The sequence below is a fragment of the Oncorhynchus gorbuscha genome, linkage group LG16, assembly GCF_021184085.1.
Source record: "Oncorhynchus gorbuscha isolate QuinsamMale2020 ecotype Even-year linkage group LG16, OgorEven_v1.0, whole genome shotgun sequence".
NCBI classification, from domain to species: domain Eukaryota; kingdom Metazoa; phylum Chordata; class Actinopteri; order Salmoniformes; family Salmonidae; genus Oncorhynchus; species Oncorhynchus gorbuscha.
In genome coordinates, this window is record NC_060188.1 from 31,513,005 (window position 1) to 31,532,495 (window position 19,491).

Here is a 19,491-nt window from a genome sequence, read left to right on the forward strand (position 1 = left end):
ACCTGCGTCATGTCTGCGTTGTCCGTGTTTCTTATTTTGTATTATGTTGTGTTTATTTATTAAAACACTCACTCCCTAAACTTGCTTCCCGACTCTTAGCGCACATCGTTACAGGTCCAAGCTCAGTGTGCTGCATAAGGGAGAAGTTGAGCATGTGCGTATGTGTGTGTGATTGCCTGCCTCCACAGCAAATTGGCCAGTGTTATCTAGCGTTGATTCCATAATTAAATATACACTGCATTCAGAAAGTATTCGGACCCCTTCACTTTTTCCACATTACAGCCTTCTTCAAAAATGTATTTTTAAAAAATGGTTTTCCTCATCAATCCACACACAATACCCTATAATGACAAAGCAAAAACAGGTTTTTAGATTTTTTTTTAGCAAATGTATTAAAAATAAAAACACTGAAATAAATTATTTACATAAGTATTCTGCTATACTAACTCTCAACAGTAAGTTGAAAACCCGACTGAGTTCCTAAAAAACAATAATAATAATCTGAGTCAAGCAACCGTTTTGTGTCATGAGCCTCCCCTCTCTCTCTCTCTCTCTCTCTCTCTCTCTCTCTCTCTCTCTCTCTCTCTCTCTCTCTCTCTCTCTCTCTCTCTCTCTCTCTCTCTCTCTCTCTCTCTCTCTCTCTGTGCATTGTTGTAAATTCAGTTTGGTAGCCTGGTGGTTGTTGTCATTTCATTCATTGTTGAGGCCACCTGCCGCTGTTTGGAAGCTCTACCAAATAGTTCAAACAATGTAGCGTAACAGAGTAGTGCAAGTATTGGAGATGTTGAAAAGAGAAGAGGGAGTTCTAAATCGGAAATAACACTTACCAACAAACCAGCATGGCTAGACTTTACCGGCAAGGGAGGTACTGTATGCTTAATGACATTCTCTCTTTCTCTCCTGCTCTTTCTCTCCCTCTGTCTCACACTTTCTGTTTTTCTCTCCCTTTCTCATATTTTACTTTCATGTGCTCATGTGCAACTGCTTTAAGCTGCATTTGCTAAAGGGTATTTCAACATACTCTTTATTACAACAGCATATTTCAGTGTTAACACAGTAAAACATAACAGTTTTATCTAGCATTCAGGTTCCCTTATCACATCATAGACATCTTTGTTACTGGTTGTACAATCTTCTATTGGTGTGTAAAGCCTAGACTTCCTGGTCCCACATCTGTTTGTTCTATCATGTCAACTCCATTGCGGTCAACCCGAACTGCTGCTGTGTCAACCCAACTGACAATTTCAATAAAAAACAACTGACGGTTAAATTAACTCAACTAACTTGGTCAAAATGACCCAGCATGTGTTCTGTCCAATATTTACCCAGAGCTGGGTTACCAAATAACCAAATAGGGTTGTTTGTAGCCCAGCATTTTTTAGAGTGCACAAACAGACCTGCACAGTCTATAGACTCCCTATGATGACAGCTGTACTCATGGGGAAATTGAGTTGTGGGTGATTGAACTGGCCCTACTGCTCAGTTCAACTTCCCTTTTCTTAAGGAAAGCCTTACCGTCAAGCCCTGATAGGCACTCTGTCACATTTCCACATTAACACGGGCTGTGAGACCATGATTTGTGATTTGTCATGGGGATATTTTTTGGCTAGCTACGTGTGGTTTGCTAGCTAAACAATGCCACTTTATATAATGTTTACATACCCTACATTACTCATCTCATATGTATATACTGTACTCTATACCATCCACTGTAGGGCCATTCGGCCATCGCGCATTCATATATTTTTATGTACATATTCTTATTCATTCCTTTACACTTGTGTGTATAAGGTAGTTGTTGTGAAATTGTTAGGTTAGATTACTTGTTAGATATTACTGCATGGTCGTAATTAGAAGCACAAGCATTTCGCTACACTCGCATTAACATCTGCTAACCATGTTTATGTGACAAATACCATTTCATTTGATTTGATATTTCATGGGGTCTGTGGGTCATTCTCTCAGTATATTGTGGTCCAGGAGGTGGGGTTCATATATATATGATCTGTTTTTATGTACTAAGTTGAGGAGACCAAATTACTTGGTGTTACCTTAAATGATAAACTGTCATGATCAAAACATATGGTTGTAAAGATGGAGAGAGGTCTTTCCATAATAGAGAGATGCTCTGCTTTTTTGGCACCACGCTCCAATAATCAAGTCCTGCAGGCTCTAGTTTTGTCTTATCTTGATTGTTGTCCAGTCACGTGGTCAGGTGCTTGCTCTTCATTGTATTCAAAGGGCTAATATAAAAACGATTACATGCCAGTCTATCTTGGCTAAGAGCTGAGGAGAGACTGACCACATCACTTCTTCTTTTTTTATAAGAAACGTTAATGTGTTGAAAGTTCCAAGTTGTTTGCAAGTCAACTTACACACATCTCTGGCACACACACTTACCCCACCAGACATGCTACCAGGCGTCTTTTAACAGTCCCCTAATCCAGAACAGAACAAATTCAAGAACCAACCTATACCAAGATGGAGTAGCAGTGCGGATGTGTTTGTTGTTGTCCCATGTAAATTTGGTCTTTTTCATGTTTTTTTGTTGTATATATTTCAATCTCTTTTTCCATTTTTCTATTAAATATACCTTCCGGCAACCTGCCTCACCCAATGTTTTACGGATCTGCTATTTTTAGACGTTATAGCTAGAACCTCCATCAGACGCGAGCTGTCAGATGCTAACCAGCTAATTAGCTACTAGCTATTTAGTCATTGTTAGCCACTGCCTTTACCTCTAACTCAGACACCAGCCACTTTTACCCTGGATAATACCAGCCAGTCTGCACAACGCGATATCAACCCTGAGCTTTGACTGCTTTTCTGACTGCTTTTCTCCACCATTACTCCAGATTACTCCATTACTGGACCATTACTCCAGATCATCGCAGCTAGCTAGCTGCTACCGATTGGCCCAGCCCCGAAGCTAGCCTATGAGCCAGGCCCATCTCACGGCCTGCTCAGTGGACCCTATGATCACTCGGCTACACAGCTGATGCCTCCCGGACTCTTCACTACCACTACTAGAAGCCACTACATCGCCGGATTCCTGCCGTAAGATCTGGCCCTTTGCATCGGATCATCGCAACTAGCTAGCCCCTTGTCCCGAAGCTAGCACCTCGAGCCAGGCGCATCTCCCGGCTAGCAAAATAAATTACTCCAGCTACAATACCTCTTTTGCCAATTGGCCTGGACCCTTTGTCAACACGGAGCCTGTTTCAGTATGATATGTTGGATAAAGGAATAAAGACAGACACTAATGTCAGGTTCAATAGCCTTGTTTGTGCATTGTACAAATCCCTACAACTGGAGTCCGGGAAACAGTCCGGCTAGTCGATTACCTATCAACTAGACTCCGTAACAGAACCCCGCCAATCCATCACGACTGGTCTGCCGATGTCCCCTCAACCAACCTCTTTCGGACATTGGTGAAGACACTTCTGCTAGCCCCGTCCTGCTAACTTTATGAACACCATGTCTCCCACTTGCTAGTGTAGTAACAGCTTCCCTGTTTCATCTAGCCCTGTGTGTAGTTAGCTGACCATCTCTGCCCATTCATCGCTATTTTACCTGTTGTTGTTGTCTTAGCTGATTTAGCTGTTGCTCTCTTAGCTAGCTCTCCCAATCAACACCTGTGATTGCTTTATGCCTCGCTTTATGTCAATATTCCTTGTATACTGTTAGTAGTTATTTATTTTACTTTTATTTAACTAGGCAAGTCAGTTAAGAACAAATTCTTATTTTCAATGACGGTCTAAGAACAGTGGGTTAACTGCCTGTTCAGGGGCAGAATGACAGATTTGTGACCTTGTCAGCTCGGGGATTTGAACTTGCAACCTTTCGGTTACTAGTCCAACACTCTAACCAATAGGCTACCCTGCCCTATAATTGATTCTATTTACTGCGGAGCCCCTAGCCCCTCTCAACATGCCTCTTTTGTCCCACTTCCCACACATGGGGTGACCTCACCTAGCATAACTAGTGCCGCCAGAGATGCAAACTCTCTTATTGTCACTCAATGCCTAGGTTTATCTCCACTGTATCCGCACCCTACCATACCCCTGTCTGTACTGCCCTCCCAAGCAAAAAGGCAGTAACTGCTCATAGCGTGGAACTGAGAAAAATGGCTTCAAAGTTTTTTAATTGTCCAGCCAAATTAATTCTAGGGAGATCATTGGAGATCTGTTGCCTTAGTATGAGTAATTGTTTTTATTCATGTTGACCCTGACCTCTGACATGACCTTTGACCCTTAAACGGCAGTAATTGCCTTCTTCCATGGCATGATATGTTATAAATTGCATAGTAATACCAAAGCAAAGAGCAGTATCTGCCATTTTCATTTGTTAGTTTACTATAATTCTCATTGCATCCTTTGTGTCTTCCACTAAGATACCAGTTGCATTTACGTAGAAATGTCGCTCTGGATAAGAGCGTCTGCTAAATGACTTAAATGTAAATGTAAATGTAAATGTAGGTTCTGCATCAATCACATTACATACTGTGTTTGACAAGTAGCCCATGTCTTGTTATAAGAATAAATGTGAAAAGCAGCACTGCAGTTGTTTAAATTACATGAAATGGTTGCATGTCTTGTAATATAAAATTATGGAATATGATAGAAGTATGACATAGGGAAATATAAATGATAAAAATGACCATGTGATTGCTAATAAAAACATTTTATTCGTATTTTTTCAAATGACACTTTTGAATGAATAAATAAATAACAGCTTTAAGAATACATTTTAAATATATTACATTTCATTTTTAAGTAAAAGTTCTTCAGTGCTTTTCCATATCACTCCTCATCCTCAAGAATGCTGTTCACAACCAAGGCATTCCAGAACTGCCTTCGATTTGCAGGCATCAGAGGACACATCTTGGTGATTATGTCCATCTTCTTGGACTCTTCTATCCCTCTATCCTGTGTACGTAGTGTCGAACTTGTCTCTAGAGTGACTTTCTTCATGATAAAGTCAAGCTCTGTGAAGTCCTTTTCTTCATGGGAAACTTTGCAGTAGAGGCTCCTGGATCCATGCCTCAACTGGATCTCAGCCATCTCCGCCAGCTTTGGTGCTGCTGCCTTCTTCAGCTTGACGATGGAATAGCCAGCTTTCCATGCCAGGATGTTTTCCTTTTCACTTCGACCACCTCCACTTTGCCTGCATTGGAAGTGGCGACCACATGGAGGCAGTCCCCGAAGTCGTACACCACACTTCCTGGTCGTTCTTTCATTTATTATTCCACGCCATGGTGGAAACTGTCTGCACTCATGAAGGTGTGCTCTGGCTCGAAGAACTTGAGGGTGATCTCCTCCATCAAAGTTGCGTCAGCATTAACAACACTCACCAGTGATGTTAGTAGGCACCAGTTTTTGATTTGAGAAGTGCAGTTATCCACCCAATACACTGCATGCTTGACATCTCTCTCCCTCTCCAGTGCTGTTACGTAAGATGAAGTGATGTCCTCTGCCTTCCAACCAGCTGTTCCTTCATGCCATTCCACTGAGATTGTTTTCTTCTTCTTTTGAGACTTCTTTTCACTGGTGGCGAATGTCTCATGACAGCATTGTTCACAAGAAGAATCGTTGCCTGTTTTCACACCTGGCATGCGAGGGAGCATGATGACTTTTTGTATATCAACGCTCCTCACAGACCAGTCCTCAGGCCAATCTTTCTGTGGATCAGCCTGGTAATGGCTTCTGCTCTGCCTTGCAGACTTATGTTCCTCATATTTCATACATTGCATGCAGTCGGGGTTGGTGAAGGTGAATTCAGGTGCTGCATGGCTGTTGTCTTGGCAGGCTTGGGTTTCCATGGCCTCATTCTCCCTGTGCTCCATCTACAGATGATAACCCTGCACCAAACAGAGCTCGCACTCCTCCTCTTCAAGCGTCACAAAGCTGATGTTCCTTCCCTTTACCGCCTTGCGATAGGTTTCGTAACCACAGCTGGCATCTTTGTTCTTCTCCATGTAGTCATTATGCATGAACCGAATATTGACGTCACTAGGGAGGTAGAGGCGATGTCTGTACTGGTTGATTTGGGGATGGAAGGACGCAATGTCTTGCAGAATTGGATTCATGTTCAATTTGCTCGCTGAAGCTTTCTTTCCCCTCTGATCCTTTGGTGGAATCAGTTTGGTGGCGATTGACATGCCCATCATCATGACAATCAGCCTGTCATTTTTGGGGTGGTAGCCCAATGTTGTCAGAAAAAACACTTTGCACACCTGTTGTGCAGAACCGCTCTGGTTTGGTAGATGGTACAGAAACGACCTGCTGCGTCGACTGTCAGCGTCAACGGTGATATCTTTCTTGGATTGCTGTGCCACCATGTGGAAGATCTATGTCCTCTTCTCGTTATACTTCATCTCCCAATACCTTTCCCATATTTACTTTTGCCTACCCTCTGAAATATTCTGAGTACGTTGGCTCTTGTATTTGGGACCAAATGGCTTACCCATTGGTGAAATCTTGGATTTCTTGTTTGATAGGTTGTCTGGAGTTGTGTCCATAGGCTCAGCTGCCACTTGTGCTGGAACATCCAAAGGTGGATGATAATCTTCATCATCATCATCGGAAATTGATTTCTCATCTGAGCTGTGTTAACAAACCTCCAAACGAGCTTCAGTGCCATACAACACTCCTTCCGTGGCCTCCAAATGCTCTTAAATGCTAGGAAAACGAAATGCATGCTCTTCAACCGATCGCTGGCCCCACCCGCCCGCCCAACTAGCATCACTACTCTGGACGGTTCTGACTTATAATATGTGGACAACTACAAATACCTATGTGTCTGGCTAGACTGTAAATTCTCCTTCCAGACTCATATTAAGCATCTCCAATCCAAAATTAAATCTAGAATCGGCTTCCTATTTCGCAACAAAGCCTCCTTCACTCACGCTACCAAACATACCCTTGTAAAACTGACTATCCGACCGATCCTCGACCTAGGCATTGTACTTTACAAAATAGACTCCAACACTCTACTCAGGAAGCTGGATGGAGTCTATCACAGTGGCATCCGTTTTGTCACCAAAGCCCCATATACTACCCACCACTGTGACCTGTATGCTCTCGTCGGCTGGCCCTCTCTACATATTCGTCGCCAGACCCACTGGTTCCAGGTCATCTATAAGTCTTTCCTAGTTAAAGCTCCGCCTTATCTCATCTCACATGTCACCATAACAACACCCACCTATAGCACTCGCTCCAGCAGGTATATCTCACTGGTCATCCCAAAAGCCAACTCCTCCTTCGGCCGTCTTTCCTGCCAGTTCTCTGTTGCCAATGACTGGAATGAATTGCAAAAATCGCTGAAGTTGGAGACTCATATCTCCCTCACTAACTTTAAGCATCAGCTATCTGAGCAGCTTACCGATCGCTGCAGCTGTACGTAGCCCATCTGTAAATAGCCACACCAACTACCTCATCCCCATATTGTTTTTATTTACTTTTTTGCTATTTTGCACACCAGTATTTCTACTTGCAAATCAGCATCTGCTCATCTATCACTCCAGTGTTAATTTGCTAAATTGTTATTACTTTGCTACTATGGCCAATTTAGTGCCATTTCCTCCTTACTCCATTTGCATACACTGTATATAGATTTTTCTATTGTGTTATTGACTGTACTTTTGTTTATCAAATTAACAGCAAACCTGCTAAAAAACAGATACCACCTCACAGCACAACGCCTCTCCCCTATTTGACCTAGATATGTGGTGTGTATGTTTTGATAAATCAAATCAAATCAAAGTTTATTTGTCACGTGTGCCAAATACAACAGGTGTAAACCTTACAGCGAAATGCTTACTTACAGGCTCTAACCAATGGTGACAAAAAAGGTGTGTGTGTGTGTAAGTAAGTAAAGAAATAAAACAACAGTAGAAAGACATTTGAAAAAAGAGTAGCAATGCTATATACAGACACCTGTTAGTCAGGCTTATTGAGGTAGTATGTACATGTAAGTATCGTTAAAGTGACTGTGCATATATGATGAACAGAGAGTAGCAGAAGTGTAAAAAGAGGGGTTGGGGGGTGGGGGCACACAATGCAAATTGCCCGGGTAACCATTGGTTATCTGTTCAGGAGTCTTATGGCTTGGGGGTAGAAACTGTTGAGAAGCCTTTTAGTCCTAGACTTGGCACTCCGGTACGGCTTGCCATGCGGTAGTAGAGCAGACAGTTTATGACTGGGTTGGCTGTCTATGACTGGGCCTTCCTCTGACACCGCCTGGTGTAGAGGTCCTTGATGGCAGGCAGCTTTGCCCCAGTGATGTACTGGGCTGTACCCACTACCCTCTGAAGTGCCTTGCGGTCGGAGGCCGAGCAATTGCAGTACCATGCAGTGATGCAACCGGTCAGGATATGTAGGCTATGTCTGCCATTTTAAAATGTATGTAGTTCTGTCCTTGAGCTGCTCTTGTCTATTGATGTTCTCTATTATGTCATGATTTCTGTTTCATGTGGACCCCAGAAAGAGTAGCTGCTGCTTTAGCAACAGCTAATGGGGATCTTAATAAAATAACAAAACTACGATAGGTCTATGTAGCTGTGAACTTCCTCTAAGAGTGCATCCCAAATAGCACCCTATTCCCTTTATAGTGTACACATTTTGACCAGGGCCCATAGCACACATTGTCTGTTCCCCTTTTCCCATTTTCCCCGGACTTTCCAGTTTGGTCTGTTATTCATTCTGACTTTCACGGAAGCTTGTGTTGTTGATGGTTGCTGTTAGACAAATACATTGTCAGAGCAAATGCACTTATTTCCAATGCACAACACTGTAGCCTCTGCATTCGTGTGTGGGCAGGGATGTTATGTAATGATGATCATTTTTCCCAGACACAATACTAGCACTGTGGGACTGCCCTGGTAGCCTATCCGCAACCTTTGTAAGGAAGCAGCACACCGGAGGATCAGGTGTGTGTGTGTAACCCTAAGCTAGAGAACCAGAAGAAATGAGCAGAGCAGCAGGTTGGAGGGTATGTGGGTAAGGGAAGGGGGACAGGAGGAGGGGGAAGGTTTGGAGAAGGAAAGTATTGTAGTGCACTGTGCACAGAGTAACAGAGAAAAGAGGGTGACATTTGAGCATGGTGAGTGGGAGAGAATAGCTTTCATTGTACAAAAGGGCACTTAGGCTGGCTCTCTCTCCAGAGGATGAAGCTGAGACTTCCTTGTTACAGACTAATGTTTAATGTGTAACTTCTATGACTTTTATGAAAGCAATCACATGTCCTCCACTGCCTGCAGATTTGTAAACAGTCCAAGGTCTCATTCACATTACCCAGGAATTAACATGTGATGTGCCACCACATGCACCCTCAAATATCTTAACGATCAGTCACTCACCTACAGTACACTAATTCCATGTGTGACCAATCAGCAGAATTTCACTCACTGGAGATCAGTAAGGAGGAAGACGTAGTCATATTTACCAGCACTAGTGCTCTGAATAGGTGGCCAACCCTAAGGTGTGTGCTGCAATGAAGATTGTACCCCGTTTCACATGCCCTTCTTTATCCTTATACGTCTAAGTAAGCTCCTAGAGCAGCAGGGTTACGCTCAAACAAAAGTCTTGGCTAAAAACAACTCAATTTGGATTATTTGGTAAACCAGCACTGGGTAAATTTTGGACAGAACACACGCTGGGTTATTTTGACTCAGCCAGTTGGGTTGCGTGAATAACCCAAATGTTGGGTTGTTTGGATTAACCAAACACGGGTTAATTTAACCTTCAGTTGTTTTTTGTTTTTTAACCATCCGTTGGGTTGACACAGCAGCTGGGTCTTTTTTCATGTAAACCATCGGTTATTTTCAGAAATTGCGGCCTATTAGAAAATTATTTGTCACTTGTTCATCATGTACAATGCAAATAAAAATGCGCCTTGAATATTTTTGCACATTACATATTCTCATTTAAAATTCATAACATTTATTATTTCCATACCCCAACAGTGAGATATGCAAAGGCTGGATGAACTCTTACACTAGTGTAAGCCTCATCAAAGCTTCAATAGTTTCAGTGTTCAACCTTAAAATGTGATAACAATACAACAGAACAGATTGGGCCTGCTGTATTTATGTGACAGTAAAAACATGCTCCCCATGAAGGGTTTGAGAGAGTGATAGTGTATACTAAACTTGTGCATTACTTTCTATCTACGTGATGTGTACAGTATATATGGTACACTTTATTTGAAGGGTCTGTAATAAATCATTGCTAAGGAATGTATAAGTTGTGTTTTCAGCATGTGTTAATCATTACTCTCACATGTATAAACCATTTACCAGTCATTAGTAAAGTTATATTGGTGCCGGAGGAGATGGCTGTCGTTTTACAGGCTCCTAGCCAATTCTGCTATTGTATGTTTTTTTCACTTTTATTTGTAACTTATTTTGTACATAATATTTCTACCACTGTCTCTTATGACCAAAAAGATGCTTCCGCATATCAGAACAGCGATTACTCATCTTGTACAGGACAAAGAGTTTTTCTTAAACGAGTCGGAGGTGAATCAGACACCGGACGAGGCCCAAATCCCTGTCTTTCGCAATGAAGAAGAGACGGAGATACAGGGGTTGTAGGTCGGGGTGCCTTGTAAGAATCCGATGGTGAGTGGGTAACCCGCCTCTACCATCAGTCCTACTAGCCAACGTGCAATCATTGGATGATAAACTGGACGAGCTCCAATCAAAACTATCCTACCAACGGGACATTAAAACTGTAATATCTTATGTTTCACCGAGTTGGGGCTGAACAACGACATGGATAACATGGCTGGGTTTTCCGTGCATCGGCAAGATAGAACAGCTTCCTCCGGTAAGACAAGGGTTGGCGCTCTGTTTCTATTTGTAAATAACAGCTGGTACTCAAAATCTAATATTAATGAAGTCTCTAGGTTTTGCACGCCTGAGGTAGAGTATCTCATGATAAACTGTAGACCGCATTACAGCTACATTTGAATTTCTGTACAAAATGGTATATCATACACTGCATTTGTGAAAACAATGGGAAAGTAATTTTGCTTTGAAAGTTGATCAACTTGTCAACTCCCTTTTGAGAAAACTGTCAATTATGTTATCCAGAGCGTTGGTGACTGCAACTGTGCTGTCAGATTGTCCGTTTGTATATTCAGAGTGTTTCGCGTTCAGAGCACACTGGACTCTCTGGCCAATAGTAAGGGTTGTTCCGAAAGCTCTGAATTCACAACGACAGTCAAGCAACCAAGCTAACTGGCTAACATTGGCTAGCTACTTCCAGACACATAATGAGAGAACACCCCACTCTGACAATTTTACTCCCCCTAGCAGAGCTGGTTAGGCAGTTTGCATGTCATCCAGAGCGTTGGTGACTGTATTCATCTATATTTTTCATTGCTGTCTATTTACCACCCCAAACCGATGCTGGCACTAAGACCGCACTCAACGAGCTGTATAAGGCCATAAGCAAACAAGAAAATGATCATCCAGAGGCCGGGGACTTTAATTCAGGGAAACTTAAATCTGTTTTACCTCATTTCTACCAGCATGTTACATGTGCAACCAGAGGAGAAAAAAAACTCTAGACCACCTTTACTCCACAAACAGAGACGGGTACAAAGCTCTCCCTCGACCTCCATTTGGCATTTATATCCTCTTGATTCCTGCTGCTTACAAGCAAAAACTAAAGCAGGAAGTACCAGCTCAATGCGGAAGTGGTCAGATGACGCAAATGCTAAGCTACGGGACTGTTTTGCTAACACATACTGAAATATCTTCTGGGATTCTTCCGATGGCATTGAGGAGTACACCACATCAGTCACTGGCTTCATCAATAAGTGCATCGATGATGTCATCCCCAGAGTGACTGTTCATACTGCAACCAGAAGCCATGGATTACAGGCATCGTCCGCACTGAGCTAAAGGCTAGCGCTGCCGCTTTCAAGGAGCGGGACTCTAACCCGGAAGCTCATAAGAAATCCCGCTATGCCCTCCGACAAATCATCAAACAGACAAAGTGTCAATACAGGACTAAGTTTGAATCGTAATACACCAGAACCGATGCTCGTCGGATGTGGCAGGGCTTGCTAACTATTACGGACTACAAAGGGAAGCACAGCCCTGACCTACCAGATTAGCTAAATTACTAAGACTAGTCATTCAACTGAGACTGCTCTTCTCTGTATCACGGAGGCGCTCCGCACCGCTAAAGCTAACTCTCTCTCCTCTGCTCTCATCCTTCTAGACCTATCGGCTGCCTTCGATACTGTGAACCATCAGATCCTCCTCTCCACCCTCTCAGAGTTGGGCATCTCTGGCGCGGCCCACGCTTGGATTGCGTCCTACCTGACAGGTCGCTCCTACCAGGTGGCGTGGCGAGAATCTGTCTCCTCACCACGCGCTCTCACCACTGGTGTCCCCCAGGGCTCTGTTCTAGGCCCTCTCCTATTCTCGCTATACACCAAGTCACTTGGCTCTGTCATAACCTCACATGGTCTCTCCTATCATTGCTATGCAGACGACACACAATTAAACTTCTCCTTTCCCCCTTCTGATGACCAGGTGGCGAATCGCATCTCTGCATGTCTGGCAGACATATCAGTGTGGATGACGGATCACCACCTCAAGCTGAACTTCGGCAAGACGGAGCTGCTCTTCCTCCCGGGGAAGGACTGCCCGTTCCATGATCTCGCCATCACGGTTGACAACTCCATTGTGTCCTCCTCCCAGAGCGCTAAGAACCTTGGCGTGATCCTGGACAACACCCTGTCGTTCTCAACTAACATGAAGGCGGTGGCCCGTTCCTGTAGGTTCATGCTCTACAACATCCGCAGAGTATGACCCTGCCTCACACAGGAAGCGGCGCAGTCCTAATCCAGGCACTTGTCATCTCCCGTCTGGATTACTGCAACTCGCTGTTGGTTGGGCTCCCTGCCTGTGCCATTACACCCCTACAACTCATCCAGAACGCCGCAGCCCGTCTGGTGTTCAACCTTCCCAAGTTCTCTCACGTCACCCCGCTCCTCCGCTCTCTCCACTGGCTTCCAGTTGAAGCTCGCATCCGCTACAAGACCATGGTGCTTGCCTACGGAGCTGTGAGGGGAACGGCACCTCAGTACCTCCAGGCTCTGATCAGGCCCTACACCCAAAAGTTGAGGCCTTTCTACTGACTCTGAAAAACACCAAAAGAAAAATGTCCCGGGCTGCTCATCTGCGTGAAAGTGCCTTAGGCATGCTGCAAGGAGGCATGAGGACTGCAGATGTGACCAGGGCAATAAATTGCAATGTCCGTACTCTGAGACGCCTAAGACAGCGTTACAGGGAGACAGGATGGACAGCTGATCGTCCTTGCAGTGGCAGACCCTGTGTAACAACACCTGCACAGGATCGACACATCCGAACATCACACCTGACAGGTACAGGATGGCAACAACAACTGCCCGAGTTACACCAGGAACGCACAATCCCTACATCAGTGCTCAGACTGTCCACAATAGGCTGAGAGAGGCTGGACTGAGGGCTTGTAGGCCTGTTGTAAGACAGAACCTCACCAGACATCACCGGCAACAACGTTGTCTATGAGCACAAACCCACCGTCGCTTAACCAGACAGGACTGGCAGTGCTCTTCAAGGACGAGTCACGGTTTTGTCTCACCAGGGGTGATGGTCGGATTCGCGTTTCTCGTTGAAGGAATGAGCGTTACACCGAGGCCTGTTGTCTGGAGCGGGACTGATTTGGAGGTGGAGGGGCTATCATTTTCTGGGTCGTTGCAGGCAATCTCAACGCTGTGCATTACAGGGAAGGCATCCTCCTCCCTCATGTGGTACCCTTCCTGTAGGCTCATCCTGACATGACCCTCCAGCATGAAAATGCCACCAGCCATACTGCTCGTTCTGTGCGTGATTTCCTGCAAGACAGGAATGTCAGGAAGAGCCTGGATCTCAATCCCATTGAGCACAACTGGGAACTGTTGGATCAGAGGGTGAGGGCTAAGGCCATTCCTCCCAGAAATGTCAGGGAATTTGTAGGTGCCTTGGTGGAAGAGTGGGGTAACATCTCACAGCAAGAACTGACAAATCTGGCGCAGTCCATGAGGAGGAGATGCACCGCAGTACTTAATGCACCTGGTGGCCACACCAGATACTGACTGTTACTGTTACCCCCCCCCCCTTTATTAGTCACATGTCTGTGGGACTTGTTCAGTTTATGTCTCGGAATCTTGTTATGTTCATACAAATATTTCCACATGTTAAGTTTGCTGAAAATAAACACAGTTGACAGTGAGGGAACGTTTCTTTTTTGCTGAGTTTATAAGCAGATAACCTGATTTGCCTATGCCCAATATTAACTCTACACCGCCATGCCCAGCATGCAAAATGGGGTTAAAGCTAACGTAGCCAGACTGCCTGCAGTCCATGTCGGAAAACCACAAGCAAAAAGGCAGTTGGAGCACTAGTCTTTCAGTGAGTGGTGGCTTTTAATTGAAAACCCAAACAGGTTAACAATACAGGACGAGATCTCAAAGAATAAGAAATTGGTAACTGAACCCCCTTTGTGTTTTGTATGCTATTCCTGGACTGTTAAGGGTGCTACATACTTTATGCAAATGCAGCGGTGGAGCGTCATTTTCTATGTAGTTCTACTATTTTTGTTCAGGGCTCACATACACAACGCTGTGTTGCCCAGATAGTGTAGCGGGTGGTTTCTTCTTTTTTCTTGGTTAGGTTCTTCTGATTTCCTGTTTAGTTTCCAGATACTTTTTTTTACCAGTGTCATTTATTAACAATGGGTGATGAGATAAAAGGGTTCAAATCTACTATAGGTCATGCTTTTTAGTTTCTTTATGCCAAGTTGTTGTTTTACTTTATGTAAATAGTTATTGATGAGCATGCATACAATGTCAAAACAACCGGAGTGATTATGTGGGCCTGTTAAGTAACCAAGGAGTTTAAACTTCCATTTTGCTAAAGAGTTTTGTTAATGTATCTGTTTTTCAGGACAAAGATGCGACGACACAAGGTCTTTCTCTTCGCCACATTGGCCTTGTGTGTCCTCTCCCTGCTGCAATACTGCAAGGCCCTCCACCACATGCTTATGCTGAGAGAGCTGTATACCTCCTCTGTCAACCTCGAGGCCCTGGGCTTCCTCTGGAGAGGGAATGTTCGCTCAGGGATGAAGCCTCTCCCTGGGTCTCGACCCTCCAACACGGGCCTGTGGGAACCAGGGGATGACCAGGGGAATGCGGAGGTGGAGAGATGGATTGGGCATGGCGGTGAGGTGAGGGGGCAGATGACATGACTTTCCCTATACATTGTTTTGGGTCTATATATTACATTGTCATTGATATGTTTGATTTTCCTCCTGTTGTTCTCCCACTCAGGACCCATGGGGTAAGGAGCAGCCTGACTCAGGGAATGTAAACAGAATGACGGTCACTCTCCCAGACCCCAAGGGACCATGGGGGGAACTTCACAAACGGAGCTTCCGTCTTCGCGATGACCCCACCCCATTCTTTGCGCGCACCAAGTCTGGAGCATATTGCTTCCGAGAGGGTACGGAAATGGCTTTTCTCAAAGACGACTCAGGACAAACGGTACAAGCAGCACGAGAGGGCCAGCGTAAGATCCTGCATGCACAGCAAGAGGAACCCAAGTCAGCCCAGGGGAAATACGCCTGGGGGAAAAGGCTGGTGAAGTGTATGTGTCGTCAAGGCTGGCACGGCCCTCACTGTGGCATCCCCACCATGGTGCAACACTCCAACCTGCCCACTAAGGGTAGTCTGATGCCCAGGATGGTTCCACGGAGGGTGATCAATGCCATTAACATCAACCACGAGTTTGACCTCCTCCACGCCCGCTTTCACGAGCTGGCCGACACTGTTGACCTCTTTCTGGTGTGTGAGTCAAACTTCACGGCCTATGGAAATTCCAAGCCACTGCACTTCCTGCGCCTTCTGCTTAACGGGACGTACAACTACATGCGCCACAAGATCCTCTATGTTTTCCTTAATCACTTCCCTAAAGGTGGCCAGCAGAACGGATGGATCGCTGACGACTACCTGAGGACGTTTTTAAGCTATGACGGGATGTCCAGAGTACAAGGTGCCAGGCCGGATGATGTCTTCCTCATCAACGATGCAGACGAGATCCCTGCCCGCGAGGGCATCCTCTTCCTCAAACTCTATGACGGCTGGACGGAACCTGTGTCCATCCACATGAGAAAGTCCCTTTATGGTTTCTTCTGGAGGCAGCCTGGGACACTGGAAGTCCACTCCGCCTGCACTGTTGCCATGCTTTTTGCCGTCTACAATGGAGACGGGATATCACTGAGGCGTAGGGATTACTACTCCATGCCGGGTTTCCGGAACTATCAGAGGGAGAGTGGACACATCCTGGTGCAGTGGTCCATTGGGAGCCCCGTCCACTACGCAGGCTGGCACTGTTCCTGGTGCTTCAGACCAGAGGGAATCTCCCACAAACTAATATCTGCCCAGAATGGAGACTTCCCCCGCTGGGGCGACTATGTGGAAAAACGAGACCTGAACTACATCAAGAGCTTGATCCAGACTGGGGGATGGTTTGATGGCTCGGTGGGGGAGTACCCATCCACAGACCCTAAAGAGCCTATGTACGCACCCAAATATCTATTAAAGAACTTTCCACTGTACCGCTACATACTTGAGAACCCATATGTCTGAATCTGGTAGAAAACCGGTAAGGATTATTTCCTCATTGTTGATTTCAATGGAAGGATTTTTAACTTCAAGGGGTGTTGTCTGAACACAACTATGAAACCTCCACCTATGCCTCTGATTGAAGGGCAGGCCCTCCACTTCCTGTCTGAAGAAGAAGTAGCTAGTGGTTGAGAGGGAGTGTAATGAGTGACATCTGAGACTCATTCTATCCGATTCTATCCCTTTTCAATCACAATATTTAAATGATAGTTAAACAATCCTCAATGACAAAGGCCCCTTGTACTCCAGAGCATTCAAGGACCGGTTTATGTTTGGGACATTGACTTTTGTACAGTTCCTAACTGTAGGCGTGATGGCAGACAGGTATATATATGTATAAAATATCTATCTGATGATGGCCAATGGCCAGTGATACTGCAGTTTTCCCTCAGTCAGATCAACAATGTGCTTCTAGTGCCACCAGTTGTGCGTTTCCAGAGACCTCTGTGAAGAAAGAGACCTGAAAAACGATCAGTGCACTTTTCTGTGGTGGTGGTAAAACTGGTGGTGGTAAAACTGTGTTACTGTGTTTCGAACAACACAGGGAAATATAGCGGGAAAGGGAAAGTCTGTTTTATATTGTTTAATACAAATTCAGGTTTCCCTCACTAATGTGCGCTTGTCTTAAACGTTGCTTAATTTGAATACACAACTTTCTCATAGCCTTCTTGTAAACAGATTGTGTATGGTTTACAGGTGAATAAATGTGAGGCCAAAAAGAATATGTCATTAGAACCATGGAATCAGGCCAAACAATTGTCACATTGTTTTTAGACATTTCTGTCATTTGTGTTCATTGTTCATTGAGAGAGAAAATTATTGAGAAACAAAGTCAATTTCTTCTGCTATGGTCTCGTGATTCACATCACGTCTGGTAATTCAATCTGTTCTAGACACTCAATTTGACATGTATATAAGCCAACGCAATGGTTTCCTTGGTTTCGTCCTTAAAAAAATGGATTCCAATTCTTCAACAACCAAATAACGAACATGATAATAATATTCCTACAGATCTTAGGGACATATCCCCTGTGAATAGGATGTACAGCAATGACAATTATTCATGTATTCATGCTGAGTTAAGAAACAACAGACTGTCTGCCATCAATCGGATCAGCCTTCGATACACTGCAAGTCATTTGTTCCTACCTGAATTACAATAGAGTCACTGAGAGGCCTATTCAACAGAAACCAGTGCGTCAGCAAAACAAAAGCCAAATGTTTATGTTGTGAATATCTTAGTTTGTTCTTGTTTCGCACTGCAGACTATGTTTTGTTGTGTAGCTATATGAACCCAAACCTACTGGCAGTAAAAACAGTTACAGGATGACATGAATACAGACAGAAGTGCATAAAAAGGAGTAATTTATTAGTATACTTTAACTTAAATTTTGAGTCATTTATTACATGTATTACTTTATTAATCATGCACCTTTATTTCCAGATAAACTTACAATGTTAGGAAGGTTAAGACTGTTGTTTACTGTTGTTAAATCATGTCATGTCAATGTGGACACTTTTGTTCAGAATTAGCTTTAGCACTTCCTTGTCTTGGGAGAATGAATTTGGGAATAAGGAGATAATAATAATTGATTGGTGTATTGACAATGTTTCTCTTGGGAATCTGATGCTTCGTCAATTGATGCTCTGACTTGCAGTTTGCACACATTCTCTCACAGCCTTTAAAATGACTTACTCTGAACTCTGATACACCTCTTGTTTCTCAACCCCTCTCGTTCCTCAATCCATGTTTTGATTATTCGTGCACTCAACTTTTAAACTCCCTCTGCCCTATTGTGTGTGTGTGCGTGCGTGCGTGCGTGCGTGTGTGTGTGTGCGTGCGTGTGTGTGTGTGTGTGCGTGCGTGTGTGTGTGTGCGCGTGCGTGCGTGTGTGCGTGTGTGTGTGTGTGTGTGTGTGCGTGCGTGCGTGTGTGTGCGTGCGTGCGTGTGTGTGTGTGCGTGCGTGTGTGTGTGTGTGTGTGTGTGTGTGTGTGTGTGTGTTCATGCGTGTCTGTGTGAATATGTATTTTATCTATCTTGTTAGAAATTATTTGTAAGGTTCCACTTTTCTATATCTTTCTATCTGGAGTCCACATGATGAAAAGAGGGACTTCCACAGTGGCTACATTTAAAGGCCAGAATCTCAGGAATATTAGAGAATGGCATGAATGGCAACTATACAAACTGCACTGTTGTTTAAGGTCCACAGCATGTTTACAGCAAAAAAAATGCCTTCGATGTTGTTGACTTTGCTTTTTTCGGGGGATTTCTTTTGTAATTTCTGGATGGTGTCCAATATTTCTTTGTACAACTATGAGGTACTACTCCTGTGTTCTAACTAAAAAAAGTTGTTGTTGAAGTAAAAATCAATAACTAATCTTATGTGACTTATTTTGAATCTTGTGCAAGTCCTGAATCTTTTCCTTCATCAATCATTCCACTATATATTTGTATTGAAGTAGTACGTCCCAATGTGGGACATTTTTCAGAAATAGCTGTTCAGTTGACAAGAGTCAAAGTTAATCTGTTCATAACCTAGCATTACCTACATACTATACTACACTGTAATTACACTGTGCCAGCCCAACGACCATGTAAAGACACAGGTATTAATTAATAAGGACACGTTTTGTTTCACCAACTTGTTTCAAATCCAAAAGTGATTATCAGAAAACGCATTATGGTACAACCTCTTGAGTCTAGACAGGAATACCACACTGCCAGTGACTCCGGTTAGGTATGTCTTTCCTAAAGCAATGTATAACGAG

At 44.0% G+C, this 19,491-nt stretch overlaps 1 protein-coding gene across 1 annotated transcript; it reads left to right on the forward strand.

Annotated features, from left to right (window-relative positions):
• The first annotated feature begins 653 nt into the window (after window positions 1-653).
• LOC124000490 (beta-1,4-mannosyl-glycoprotein 4-beta-N-acetylglucosaminyltransferase-like) lies at window positions 654-18,631 on the forward strand. The gene is made up of 3 exons (XM_046306877.1): window positions 654-865; window positions 14,987-15,266; window positions 15,370-18,631. The coding sequence occupies exons 1-3, from the start codon at window positions 840-842 to the stop codon at window positions 16,684-16,686; spliced, it is 1,623 nt and encodes a 540-aa protein (XP_046162833.1). The 5' UTR covers window positions 654-839; the 3' UTR covers window positions 16,687-18,631.
• Window positions 18,632-19,491: the final 860 nt, after the last annotated feature.